Below are 14,829 nucleotides of genomic sequence, written 5' to 3' on the forward strand. Positions count from 1 at the left end.
AATAAATTTAAATCTATGTTTAGACATATCAGAGCCTCTGGTATTTTTAGTGTTCTTGACAAACAAGAAAAAGGTGTTCTTTTTCGTTCTTTTATTTTTAAAGTGTTTACGTCGAATGAAATTTATTTTTTTCTCCTTATAAATGGCTATATATAATACAATTTATCCAGTCTTCGAATGAAAAAAGTTTCATTAAATAAAAAGGTAATACATGTAAGAAAACATGTCAACAAGTTGGAATGAGTCCAGCTTTATTTCATTATAGATCATCAAGTGGGCAAATTAATTTTCTTAATTTTTGTGCAAACCAAATAAACCTATTTTGAGGAAACGGAGACAGTAGTACTCACTCGTGTTTTAACCTATCAAGTGGCCTTGTTTCATCTTTTGCTAACATCATTTAATTAATACTGCATTACCCAATCTGCTGGCTCTATAACATAAAGACAAACTGCCTTAACTATCTGTTAACAAATTTCAACTCTGATAGTATTATTCAATTGCATTAGATTAATAATATCCTACATCTTGGTTAAACATTTTTTTAAAAAAAATGTGTACATTAAGAAGAGATTGATTGACTTGAGCCTGCCTAGCTTGCTAATCTTCTTCTTCTTTCTCTTCTTCTCCCTCTCGTCTAGACAAAGACACATACAGATAACGAAAGATGGAAATATTCTGGAAAAGAGTTCAAGTGATTTGGTCCATAGTTGTGGATTTATGTTTCCAGAGGTTATATACGCGACATCTTCCTTCTTCACCTGCAGATCTTCTCAAACTTCTTCATGCTTCCAACAGCAACAATCATAACCACAGTAAGCAGTTGAGTGATCTCACCATCATAGTTACTGGTGCCACTAGTGGTATAGGACTTCACACTGCTCGGTACGTACTCTCTGCACTAAATTCGAGCAATCACATCTCCTTAATTCTCTCATTTCTGTATATATATAGAGTTTTTACAATTCTGTAAACATTGCAAAACCATTTTCGTTGACATTTCTATTAAATATAGTTACAGGGATTGGCAAAACAACCCTGACCTTTTGTGCTAAGTTTTAGCTTTACAAAGTTCACGTAGGGGTTCGTATAAAATATTAGTACTCCATATTGCGCTTGCGCTAATAATGCCAATTAATGTTTGTTTGTGCCATAGTTTATTAACTTTATTTAGCTTCAGGTCTCACGTGAATTATCGTAAAACTAGTAAAATTAGAGATTAACTTCATCATGTCATGGTATTGTAAATTTCATCATGTCAGTGATACGTAAATGCTGACAGTCAAGAATTAAAGCAAAATTGATGCTAAGCAAGCTTAATGTGCATGCTAAGTTAACCAACTACAAATTCTTTAACTAAACTCTCTGCAACAACAGGGAATTTGCGATGGCCGGAGCCCATGTTGTCATGGCCTGCAGGAACATCAGTGCCGCAAATGATATTGCAAGTAAGTGGAGAGAGGAGGTGAACAATGACAAAATGCTTAATATTGAGGTAAGCATATCTCGATTTTGATTCTCACATTCCACTTACACCCATTTCTGGTCATTGTTTTCCTCCTATTTTTGCAAGTGTACACCGTCAATCCTCATACCAGGTAGTAGAAGGTATTCAACCATTTTATCTATTTCATTAACTATTTAAATTCGTGAAAATTTATTCGAATAGTTCCACACGGACCTCACTTACGAAACGCATTTTTGAGCAAGACAAAAATTGTATAGACACATGAAAAATGAACTGCATCCCTGAAACAAAAACGGGAGTCCCATGTTTGAGTATTAAATGCATGTCTACACAGTTTTTTGTAGTCCATATAAACGGTTCGTGAATGACTTTTTAATGTATAAACTAGTTTTTGTCAAGGGTACGTAGTTATGCGAGGGATTCGTATACCGCTCCTCTCACCAACAAACCCTCTTCCACACTATCAATAGGTTATGGAGTTGGATTTGCTCTCCTTATCCTCTGTAAGGAGTTTTGGAGAAGTGTGGATGCAACGGGCCCTGCCATTGGATCTTCTTATCAACAATGCCGGGATCTATAAGCCAGGAGGTAATTATTGGCTTCCGATGCAATTAATCAAAGTCACTTTTGTGCTCTTTTTTCCTTTGGTTGTGGCTGATGCCTCATTGTAGCATTATATGTGTATTCCCCTACTGTTTCCCTTTTTTTTTTTCTTATAAAATCTAATATTTTCAAGTCAAAATGAAAAAGAATAAAAAAACGAATTCAACCACAGCTCAACGTTTTTGTTTGTTTCAAGTTTACTAATACAATATAATTTCTTTAATATAATACTCGATAATATAATATTTTCGTTAAAATAATAAAATTTACAGGTCTCAACTCGGATTTTTAGTATTAAAATTTATTATTTCGGTAATACATATTTCAAAAGTTCTCATTAAACATTAATAGAACACGCAACTGGGGGATATGCAAAATAATTGGGGGATATGAAATACTATTCCCATCCTTAAAGTCATGCTAAGGGGTGTTTTTTTACGGACGAAAGTACCAAGCTACCCTCTAAGACAAATAAAAACCTAAATCTATTATTCTCGCACCCCATTTCCTTTTAACTTCTCTTCTCTTTCTCTGCCGACTCATCGCTTTGATTTTTATTTTCTCCGTCATTGATTTCAACACGGTTTCATCGTTGCTTCAAAAAAAAAAAATTGGCGATTAATCTATTATATAAATATGCCTCCAGTTTTAGTTCACACCGGCATTGTATCCGATTTTGCGCACCGGCATAGTTTTAGTATGAATACCATGCCGTTTTACTATGCCGATATTGTTTTTAGTATGAATACCATGCCAAAATTATTAATTGCCGGCATGCTCGATAGAAATCTATCAATGTCGATAGCCAAGTGAAAAAAAACTAAAGTTTCTGGGAGATTTGCATCACGTGCCGGCATCGAAAGTTAAGCAATGTACCATGCCGTCACCACTACCGGCGTGCTCGATAATGAACACTATGTGTCGGTAATGTACTTAAAGAGCACTTTGTATATATAAAATACCGACTACAATTTCAGAATTGGGGGATATTGTGTATCGGCATGGTAAAAGTATGAATACCATGCCGGTGAAAGTATTAATACCATGTCGATTTGGTCCCTGACGGCATGGTATTCATACTTTTACCATGTTGACACTGAGTTTTTCAGACGTAACAATGACGAATTCAATGAAAACAAAATCAAATATCAATACATTGATACTTATACAAGAGTATATGGAGCGCTTGTATGTTCATCTTGTTTACTTTCTTGGTTTGGTTCTTCAACCTTCATGATCATAAAAATCTTATTTTAATGTTGTTGCATCAACAAATTCAATGATAATGATTTATACTAATCATTATCAAACTAATCTATTAACTTAACTAAACATGATTAAGTATGATCAATGAGGGATAAAATGGAATTACATAAAATATATGGATATGGGGTACCTGGGACTTATTATTAAAATCCCCACCAATTAATTTGCATATCCCCAATTGTGCGTTCCATTAATAGTCCAAATGATAATTTGCTAATAGCATGAACTTCACACCTGGACACGCTATTTCCATGGCAGTTGCACGCAAGTGTACTGAGTACTTGGAAAAATTCCTAGCACATGGTTACGAATTTAAGGTCCTTGCTTTTACGATTATTGGAGAACTTGGAGCAGACACATGCACTTTTTTGAAAAGGTTGAAGAACTATCTCACAAGTCAGGATGCGAATTATAAGTTAGGTGGATCTTTGTATCACATGTTAGGTGTAGTAATTCAAAAAGGAGTGGGTGCCCAGCTCGTAGCTCGACTACCTTCCACCAGTGGGTAATATAATGGCAATAATGATAATAATAAAAGTTTGTATTTTATTAAAAGAATAAAAATAAAAATAAATTTTATACATATTAAATTTTCTCAAAATATGATTCAACCTTTGTTTGTTTCTCTTTAAAATGAAAATCAAGTTGTATTTCATTCCTAACAATTTATAGTGCACTCGAAAAATCCAAAGTCACGTTGTTGTATTGCAACAAAAAGTGTTAATTAAAGGGTGATTGATATTTGAAATGTTTGTATTTGTATCGTAATTAATCAATAATATAATAGTTTCTATAAAAGTTGTCGATGTTGTACTTATAATCTATTACTATTACTGAAGCTCCAAAGGAATTAATCTTTAGAATAATAATATATTACTTAACTATTAAACAATAATTTTATATAATCGATAATATAATATCTCTTTAAAATAATAATTTTTTTGGTACCAGGCCTATTATTATATAGAAGCTATATTGTATGGTGAAACGTCAAAAGTTTGAAATAACAAAAAGTATAATTTATTTTATTAATTTTTCAAAATTGACTATTTCAATGTCAACACATTTTGTGGGTGTTTAATAGATTCCTCTATTACTTTTGATATCGTAATTGTTAATTTTCAATTTATATAGAGCCCCAAACTTTTTCAAAAGACGGAGTAGAGCTACAGATGCAAGTGAATCACATTGCTCCATCCCTTCTAACCATGCTTTTACTGCCCTCGTTACTGCGAGCGTCTTCTCCACGTGTTATCAGCGTTAGTTCGATAGTAAGTAATATCACAATATCATTTAGTTAGCAGCATGTTTATCTGCATGCGAGAAATAATTCAAAGGATGATGTATATTGTAAGAGAAAGTCATCAATTCAATTTATTATCATTACTAAAAAATTTCTTGATCTATTTATTATTACTAATTTTAGATTGACTTGACATTGAAGGCACACCTGAAGGCAACTATAGAGATTGAAAGTTGGAACAGTAAAGTAGAGCAGGATAAGTTTAGTGGTTTCTTAACCTACGGGTCAAGCAAATTAGCACATGTAAGTAAACTTCTTAATTTTCCATTACTGAGGATGCCCAAAAATAATCTTGGCAGTTGCATATTTTAAAATTTGGGTTCTGAATTTACCAACAATTGTTCATATTTACTGACACTTGAAAATATGAATTCTGAATTCACCAACAATTGTTTGTACTTTTATTATCCGTGCAGTTAATGTTCCTTAAAACTCTAGCAGATAAGGTTGTGCAGCATACAGAAAATGCTGCTTTCAAGTGTATAGCGGTCCATCCTGGAGGTGTTGGTACAAATATTGTTAGTATTCTAAATTTTATCCATATCTGATAAATCTATATAACAACGTATAAGGTCTAGCACTAATATATAGATATTTTTAGGATCCAATGGCATATATTGCTGCAAGTACGGGTTTGATGTTTACTCCTGCAGAAGGTAACTTATATTTTTTTTTAGCAGTGTAATCATATTTCATGATCAGTGATATGTTATAAACGTGTTTTTTGTTTCTCTTAAAATATAGGATCAAGGAGTGTAATCTTTTGCGCAGCAAGTGAATATGTTACTGAAAGTTTGTATAATGGTTTCGCGTATTACTCATACGACTGTAAACCAGATAGAATTTCACCACTAGCATATGACACAGATGCATGTTCCGTGGTATGGCAGAAGACTATGGAGATCTCACGGATAAAAAACAATTATGTTTTTCATTTGCTTGGCGATAACTAAATGATTAATTTCTTGCTAAATTTTATTGCATCCATTGGAAATATACGTATTCTCGTTTTCTATATTTCTTGTGAAACCGCTTTTGTGTTAACATATGTTGAAAGATTTTCACAGAATTATATATATCAGTGGAAATTCTATATTAGGTTTTTGTAGGTGATACTAGGAAAAATTAGTTGTTATTTTTGTTGTTAAGGATGGATGTTGTCACATCATAGATGCCTGGTGTCATCTAAAAAGAGTATAGTATTGACATATCAGAAATTTCTGATGTCTTATTATAAAAGTATCGCGTGATACATCAGAAGTTGTTGGACCGAATGGCCGACCGGCCTAACAGCAGATAATTGTTATAGGCCTAGTCAGTGAAGCGCAATGATGAAGATACACTGATAGTCAATGGCACAACATGAAACACAATGGCCGAAAAAATGAAGCTTCATAGCTAAATGCAATATAGTGCCAAATGACAAATGCGCGTATGATGTTACATTAATGCATGTTCGAGGAATCGAGTTATCCCAACTCGAGGATGATGCAAGAATACGAAATTGTCTTATAGTTGGAATATGCATGTACTGGTCCAAGGCATGATCAAGACCTGGACAGTACATCAAGAACAATTGCACATGCCAAATGTGTCATTAAAGTCTGTTATTTAGCTAAGTAACGCGAATGACGCATGGAACGTTGAGATTTCACAATTCTACACGATTATTGGCATGAATTAACTCTATCGTAAGTGTCTTAAAGAGTTAAGTTGAAGACCTGATCAGTATCACCAAAAGATGGTGCAAGAATGGCTCCAAAGTGGCGGTTATGATGTGGTTACGCACGTTTGAAGGTTTGACACGCATGGATAGATAAGGGAACGAGTTAGGAAAATTATAAAAGTGCGTTATAACAATAAAATAATTTATATAACCACTTAGAACATGTGTGGCATCATTGGATCGAGTTGGATAAATCAAGTTAGTTACAAACACTTTTAGGCGATTTTGGAAAATACTCCTTGGACACTTGGATGACCAAGGCTTGTGCATCAGTTATGCATGGTTCTTGGTCATTGTCTCTATTTTATAAGTTATGTAAGTATATTGTAAATCAGTATAGAGAAGATATTTAGCAAAAATTTAATCACGAGTTAGAGAGTTAGGCATCACTAAAGAGGGTGAATGGCCTGTACAGTCCATGGGATGGACAAGTTCTGTAATCTTCCTTTGATGTCATAAAATGGTACATGTTGCATTATAACTTTGTATTCACTATGTTGCTGATTTTTGTGAGTTTCTTAGGTTAAATTGATGCATCTAAAACCTCTACTGATATATGGGAAGCATTAAGAGATAGAGAGAAAAGAAGAAAGACTTACTTTGCGAAAATGCCTAAGGATGAAGGCATATGCGTACTTTGATGAAAGTGTGCAAGGCTGAGTAATTGTGGTGAAGGTTACTCATTAAACCACTGAGTACTTCCAGTCATGTCCCAAGGAAAATGAAAGTCGCGAATTAGGCGTGTAACAGTTAGTATCAGAGCTGTGTTTGGGGATATTGTTCTTTATTTTGCAATATTTTACTCAAGTTGTTGTCGTTTTTTGTTGAATTCAATAATTAATTATTTTGGTTTCGTTAGTATGAAGACTAGAAAAGGTTTATCTTGTGTAAGAAGTGTTAGAGCATTGCTCTGTCAAACTCGCATGCGTTGCTATCTCAAGCATGTTTGTCAATATTAGTGATCAAAACTATAAGTCTTGATTTCTAGTCTATTATAGCCAAGTCTCAGACTAGGATGAAAAGTGTAATTGAGCTCAAGGACTTCATGGAGATTCATCATAAAAGTAGAAGAACTACTCAAGGAACCGGTGGAACTTCTCGACAAAAAGGTATGTGAAGACTTGAACTTATCTATCACTCAAAAGTCTATCTACTCTATCTCCTACTCTTTGAGACAAGAAGTCGTATGTTATATATATATAGAATTTGATTATACACATTTGGTATTTTGAGCCGAGTATACCTCGCCTATCTATATCTCGAAATATGAGTTGGTAAGCTTTTCCCTTTAACCAAGTTTATCTTTACCGTGTGATGAAAGTCATGATATGTTTCAATCATCTTGAAAATTGCTTTGACAAGAAATGGTGTTACAACTTAACATCCTCTAAGAATGTTTCAGTGATTGAAATGAGAGTTTAGATTACATAACCAATTGTGGACATAAGCATTTTTGTGGAAACACATTTATATATAAGTCCTATTCCTTGAACCAAAGTTTGCGAACTTTGTTGATCAAGAGAACCGGAAGAATGGAGTGAGCCAAGCCCGCGAACTGTCGAAGTTCTCAAACCCGAGAATTTCTGCTGGAGTTGACAAACTATTTGCGTGAAACTAAGTCCGCGAACCGGCGAAGTTCTCGTACCCGAGAATTTCTGCTGGAGTTTGTAAACTCTGTCTGGTAACTTAAGTCCGCGAACCTAGTCTGTAAACTTGAGAAGGTTATATATCTGAAGATGATTTCTGAACTTAAACTTAAAAAGACTAAGGAATGCAGTTTGAAAACCGTGGTTATAAAAGTTCATGAACCAATTCGAGTGAATCAAATCATCTTTGCTTCAATTGTGTATTGTGTAGCACATGAGATTTCCTTGCAATTGAACAACTCTCTGACTAGTTCATTTGAAATCATTTGAACTAGTTATGGTGAAGAAGAACGTGGTTGATATGGAATGCTCATATGCCTAACCTTTTGGTTAACTATTGTTGAACCCACAAGTGCATACGTTTGGGTACGGTTAACAAATCTAGAAGCATGCATTGTCAAGTGTGTATAAAAATCTAAGTTTTCGATCTAACAGTTGAGAAATATTAGCTTGAATCTAAATAAGGTTTTCATCTAATGGTGGATATTGATTGCTTTGTTACCAAGGTAACTTAATTGCTAACCCTGATTTGAAAGACTATATAAGGGGAACTCTAGTATCTGTGTAAAACTAATCCCCACACCTCACCTGTGATACTAGTTTGCATACTAGAGTCGATTCTCCTTTAACCTTTGTATTTATTCTTCTAAAACCATGTTAACGACTTAAAGACTTCATTGGGATTGTGAAGCCAGACAGATACTACTTTTATCATATTTGTGTGATCTGATCTTGCATCTTCTATCATACGAGTACAATCAGATTAATTGGCTCGAGATTGATATCTTCGATAGGCAAGATATAAAAAGTAATCACAAACATCTTCGTCTCATTGTTTGTGATTCCACAACATCTTGTTTCGCTATCATACGATTAAGATTGTTGTGAGGTGATTGATAACTCTAGGTTGTTCTTCGGGAATATAAGACCGGATTACGAATTGGTTCCTGTTCACCTTGATTATTATCAAAAGACGGAACAAAACCTTTTAGGGTTTATCTGTGGGAGACAGATTGATCCTTTGATAGACTTTTCTGTATGAGACAGATTTATTTATTGTCACGTCTTCGACTTTGGGTCGTAGCAACTCTTAGATGTGGGTGAGATCAGCTAAGGGAATCAAGTGCGCAGTATCCTGCTGGGATCAGAGGCGTGGGGGGGTACAACTGTACCTTGGATCAGTGGGAGACTGATTGGGGTTCAACTACAGTCCAGTCCGAAGTTAGCTTGGAGTAGGCTAGTGTCTGTAGTGGCTTAATATATTGTGTGTTCAATCTGAACTAGGTCCCGGGGTTTTTCTGCATTTGCGGTTTCCTCGTTAACAAATTTCTGGTGTCTGTGTTATTTCAATTTCCGCATTATATTGTTTTATCTTTATAATTTAAAATAATACAGATTGTGTGTTAGATCATCAATTAGAATAATCCAACCTTCGGTTGTTGATTGATATCGATTGATCCTTGGATATTGGTCTTTGGTACCATCCAAGTTATTCCTTGTATTTGATAAAGACTCGCTGATTGTTATTTGCTTGAGTAAAGATCAAATCAAGAGAGAGATATTAACTCCTCGATATACTTTAATCTAGATTGAGTCTGACTATCTAGCTGATTCTCTAGCAAAGTATATTAGAGTTAGTCCATACAGATTGTTAAGCGAAATATTGGGTGGTGGTGTTAGACCCCCGCTTTTTTAATTGGTATCAGAGCAGGCAAACACGTTCAAGACCTCACAAGTCTGTGTTTGTAGTAATTTGAGTTTGAGGACAAAATCTCTTACGCATACCAAGATGCCTCCTAAAGCTTTCAAATATGACAATTGTCTCGGGAATACCTCAAAGGATTGCTCCTTAGTTGATTCTTTCGAATCCCGATGTAGGAAGATTGTCTCATCTTGTGTTGACCACTCTTCCTCCAATGAGACATTGGACACAATGGCAAAAGATGAAATGGAGCTCACCAGAATCGCAAAAAAATCTACTGAGTTTGTTGATCTTCAGAATCATGATCAACTCATCGATGAATTTGGAAAGTATATTGATCGAGAACGTGTACTCTATAACATTATTGAGTCCTTCTCTAAGGATATTGAGAAACTCCTTCAAGAAACTAACTTACAACTTCAAAAAATTAGTGTTCTTGAAAAGATGGTCAAAGAAGGATCAATTAGAGAGAAACGTTTGACCAAGACGCATTCATCTGATCTTGACAGACTTCGTGTTGAAAAGGAGAAACTAAAAGCATCCTTTTCACTAGCCCATGAACAGTGCAAGTCCTTGGAAAAAGATAACTCTGTCCTGAGGAGAAATTCTTCTGTTCGAACTGTCCTTAACATACAGTACATGAAGGAATACTCTCCAGGAGAAGATTGTGTCGAGAAAAGTTTTCTTAACTTACCATCTTCTCACAGGGTTGTGAAGTTAAAACAGATGTCATTTTTTGCTTCTCCTCCACGAACCTGTATTTTATGTGGAAAAAGGAATCATTATGCTATCCACTATTTTGCCAGGAGGAAACAAATAGATAAACTTCACAATTTCCTTTGTTTCATTGTCAATGGAACAAACAATCAGTCGACTACAACAGTGAACCTTATGTCCACAGGAAACCAGACATCTTATAAAAATGATCTATTCCCTAGAAATCATTACAGGACGCTTGTGCATCCTAGTGGCATAAATCCTTGTGCTGCTAATGAAAGCATGTCTTGTGCATATAAGAACAACTCTGGTAAATCTAAGTCTAGAGTATGGAGACCCATTTCGGAAAATCCACTAGAACCGATCCCTAGAGGTCCTAGAATCAGTAACCAGAAAGTTTCGTTTCTTGATTCTTCGGGAAGGGATGTGAGAAATTTTCATATATTTGGAAACTACCAAGGGAAAACAAGAAATGATGAGGTCAGATATCCTGGTGGAAATCACAACTACTCTCAACCTATGGTGAGACTATGTCTCCCTCTGCTACCTAGTAGCAGAGTGTTCCGTTCTTGTATCTGACTTGAGAGATACAAGGATGATGTTTGAGAGATGCTCGAGCAATTAGCTGATTTTCATTGGTTTGTATGTTTGATATCTTATGATGTGAGTTTTTAATATTTACTTCTTTCATCACTATGACCTTTCTTTTTAGGGATGGAGAAATTTTGAAAGCGACATAGTATGCAGTTTTCCTGGTTGGGTCCATTATTTTTTTGGCGTATGGCTTAGTCCACGGACGTACATATATCCTCAAGGAACTTTTAGGGTTTATATCTAGGTTGTACACTTGAACATATATATATATATCTCATATATGCATTCATTAATCTTCAGAAAGGAATTCGATGGAAAATGTTCCCAAAGAAGAAGTTAACCCTACTGTAAAGGATGATCTCAAAGGAAGTGATCCTGCTCAAGATTATTCTGAAGAAGAAGATGCTTGAAAGGAAAGAGTATAACTCTTGGATTGGAGAATCTGTCAAGGATTTAATTCTCGTTCAGATGAAGTAAATAACGAACTTGCTAACCTTCAACTGCAGATAAACCAGCTTATTGATGGACATGCATAAATCCTTGGTACTTAGAACATCTTGATTAGGAATCAGAAGAAAGTTATTCTTGACTGCGTTAAGGCTCGAGATTTTGCTCGCTTTATTGATCGAAAAACTAATGTTCTCACTCATGAACATGGGGTCTCTCCGGTCAACAAGATCAAGGATATCAGTGATTCCTATTTCGATGGACCATTCCAGATGTATGAAATCATCAAGGAAAACTGAGTTTTGTTTATTTTCCTAGTATGTCTTCTTTTTGATTTAGTTGGAGAATAACTAGTGCTTTGAATAGAAATTATTGTGACTGCAAATAGCTATTTTTTCATCTTTTTTTTTTAGGTTTATTGTTTAAATTCTAAAACTGTTTTGGAAGATGATGTTTCTGCAGTATTAATCTTTATGATTTGTTATATTGCAATTTTTTATGGGATATTGGGGTTTACGACCGTGAACTATGTTTGTCCCATACTTTGTCAAAAGTAAAGTCTTTCGTAAGTTGATATTAACGTATTGATAAAAGAATGAATGAACTTTTGATAAATACAAAATTTAAGCCTATATCGTCAAATATTTGATGGAAGATAGGTTAAAATCTTTTGTTTTCAAGGATTATGTCTATTAAATATCGTTATGCAAATAAAGATGGAAAATAGAATGAATCCTTATGTATTCCGCAGTATTGATCATCCCTGATCCATATTTTATGTATTACTGTGAGGCTCCTTAATGTATCTTGTGTTGAGCACTATACAACCAAGTTGATTATCTCTAGCTTAGTTGTTGTTACGTGAGATATTTTTTGTCGAGCATATTGAACTAAATTAATCTTCTTGTTTGGTTATTTAGTTATTGCTCCGTAAGTTTTCTTATGTCGAGCAAAACAAATGATAATTAAATTGATTACTTTTGTGATTAGTTTGGTTTTGTATTCCAATTAGATTAATTATGGGTTCTCTTGTAATTAATCTAGTTGAGTATTTTCGTATCTCCATAAGTTCTCTTATGTTGAGCATAATCAATGGAATTGATCACTTTTTGTGTTTAATTTGATTGCGTACTCCGATTAAATTAATCATGGGTTTACTTGTGATTAATTTGATTGAGTTTTTGGATATAGGGAATCATTTTCATGAATTTTGTGTCCAATAAAAAACCTTCTTTTCTTTCGAAATTGAGGTCGCCCTTGTTGTTCCTTCGGGAATGACATCAAATGGGGGAGAGTTCTTTTGAACTTGTGCTTAATGGTCATATCTTGAGGGGTGTGCGGCTGTGGAATTTTAGAGGGGTTATCTTGTATCTTTAAACTCCTTGATGAATGCATTTAGCTTCGGCTTTATGATTGCATCTAAATTAGTTGGTATGTATTTTTCCTTTGTCATGAAATGTCTCTCTCGGAAATTTCATTATGATCCCGTTCTTGTACCTTTGCCAATTTTATTGACAAAAAGGGGGAGAATTAATATGTAGTTCACACTACAAATACATATGGTTTTCAGATCATTGTGTAAGTGGGAGTGGTTTCCATGTGAGATGGAGTATTCACTAATGGGGAGCGATACATATCACCATAGTATTATTGTTGAAGTTATGATACAATTGAACTTTGACGCTGTGTAATAATACTATGACACTGTATAACAATGATCGAGAACTAAGTTTTCTCATTGTTATAGATACGGATCTTCAACAACGGTGATGCTAAACTTACAACCTTTGGGATCATTGGAGTACTTGGAAGTGACGAAAATTTCGAGGAATGTTGAAGATTAGACATGTGGAATAGGATCTACTAAAGTTTCTTTATCTTTTTTGTATTTCATATGTATTGATAGTTTTGTCACTAAAATTGACAAAGGGGGAGATTGTTAGAGCATTGCTCGGTCAAACTCGAATACGTTGCTATCTCAAGCATGTTTGTCAATATTAGTGATCAAAACTATAAGTCTTGATTTCTAATCTATTATATCTAAGTCTCGGACTAGGATGGAAAGTGTAGTTGAGATCAAGGACTTCATGGCGATTCATCATACAACTAGAAGAACTACTCAAGTAACCGGTGGAACTTCTCGACAAAAAGGTATGTGAAGACTTGAACTTATCTATCACTCAAAAGTCTATCTACTCTATCTCCTACTCTTTGAGACAAGAAGTCGTATGTTGTATATATATAGAATTTGATTATACACATTTGGTATTTCGAGCCGAGTATACCTCGCCTATCTATATCTCGAAATATGAGTTGGTAAGATTTTCGCTTTAACCAAGTTTATCTTTACCGTGTGACGAAAGTCATGATATGTTTCAATCATCTTGAAAATTGCTTTGACGAGAAATGGTGGAACAACTATATAACGTCCTTTAAGAATGTTTCACTGATTGAAATGATATTTTAGATTACATAACCAATTGTGGACATAAGCATTGTTGTAGAAACACATTTATATATAAGTCCTATTCCTTGAACCAAAGTTTGCGAACTTTGTTGATCAAGAGAACCGGAAGAATGACGTGAGCCAAGTCCGCGAACTTCTGAAGTTCTCAAATCCAAGAATTTCTGCTGGAGTTGACAAACTATTTGCATAAAACCCAATCTGCGAACCGACGAAGTTCTCATACCCGAGAATTTCTGCTGGAGTTTGTAAACTCTTTCCGGTAACTTAAGTCCGCGAACCTAGTCTGCGAACTTGAGAAGGTTATATATCTGAAGATGATTTATGAACTTAAACTTAAAAAGACTAAGGAATGCATTTTGCAAACCGTGGCTATAAAAGTTCATGAACCGATTCGAGTGAATCAAATCATCTTGGCTTCAATTGTTTCTTGTGTAGTACATGAGATTTCCTTGCAATTGAACAACTCTCTAACTATTTCATTTGAACTAGTTATGGTGAAGAATAACGTGGTTGATATGGAATGCTCATATGGATAACCTTTTGGTTAACTATTGTTGAACCAACAAGTGCATACGTTTGGGTACGGTTAACAAACCTAGAAGCATGCATTGTCAAGTGTGTATAACAAGCTAAGTTTTCGATCTAACGGTTGAGAAATACTAGCTTGAATCTAAATAAAGTTTTCATCTAACGGTGGATATTGATTGCTTTGTTACCAAGGTTACCTAATTGCAAACCATGATTTGAAAGACTATATAAGGGGAACTCTAGTATCTGTGCAAAACTAATCCCCACACCTCACGTGTGATACTAGTTTGCATACTAGAGTCGGTTCTCCTTTAACCTTTGGTTTTCTTCTTTCAAAACCAGGTTAACGACTTAAATACTTC

General features: G+C 34.7%; 1 protein-coding gene across 1 annotated transcript; it reads left to right on the top strand.

Annotated features, from left to right (window-relative positions):
• Positions 1-641: 641 nt before the first annotated feature.
• LOC113326206 (dehydrogenase/reductase SDR family member FEY-like) lies at positions 642-5,667 on the top strand. The gene is made up of 8 exons (XM_026573977.1): positions 642-885; positions 1,378-1,495; positions 1,939-2,056; positions 4,472-4,608; positions 4,782-4,883; positions 5,057-5,158; positions 5,242-5,296; positions 5,385-5,667. The coding sequence occupies exons 1-8, from the start codon at positions 668-670 to the stop codon at positions 5,591-5,593; spliced, it is 1,059 nt and encodes a 352-aa protein (XP_026429762.1). The 5' UTR covers positions 642-667; the 3' UTR covers positions 5,594-5,667.
• Positions 5,668-14,829: the final 9,162 nt, after the last annotated feature.

This window comes from Papaver somniferum, chromosome 1 (genome assembly GCF_003573695.1).
Source record: "Papaver somniferum cultivar HN1 chromosome 1, ASM357369v1, whole genome shotgun sequence".
Taxonomy (NCBI): domain Eukaryota; kingdom Viridiplantae; phylum Streptophyta; class Magnoliopsida; order Ranunculales; family Papaveraceae; genus Papaver; species Papaver somniferum.

Excerpts from the sequence above, each read along its gene's own strand:
- LOC113326206 (XM_026573977.1), top strand. The coding sequence starts at position 668 with ATGGAAATATTCTGGAAAAGAGTTCAAGTGATTTGGTCCATAGTTGTG. Across the intron at positions 2,057-4,471 it reads CGGGATCTATAAGCCAGGAG|AGCCCCAAACTTTTTCAAAA; the intron begins GTAATTATTGGC and ends CAATTTATATAG. Across the intron at positions 5,297-5,384 it reads GATGTTTACTCCTGCAGAAG|GATCAAGGAGTGTAATCTTT; the intron begins GTAACTTATATT and ends CTTAAAATATAG.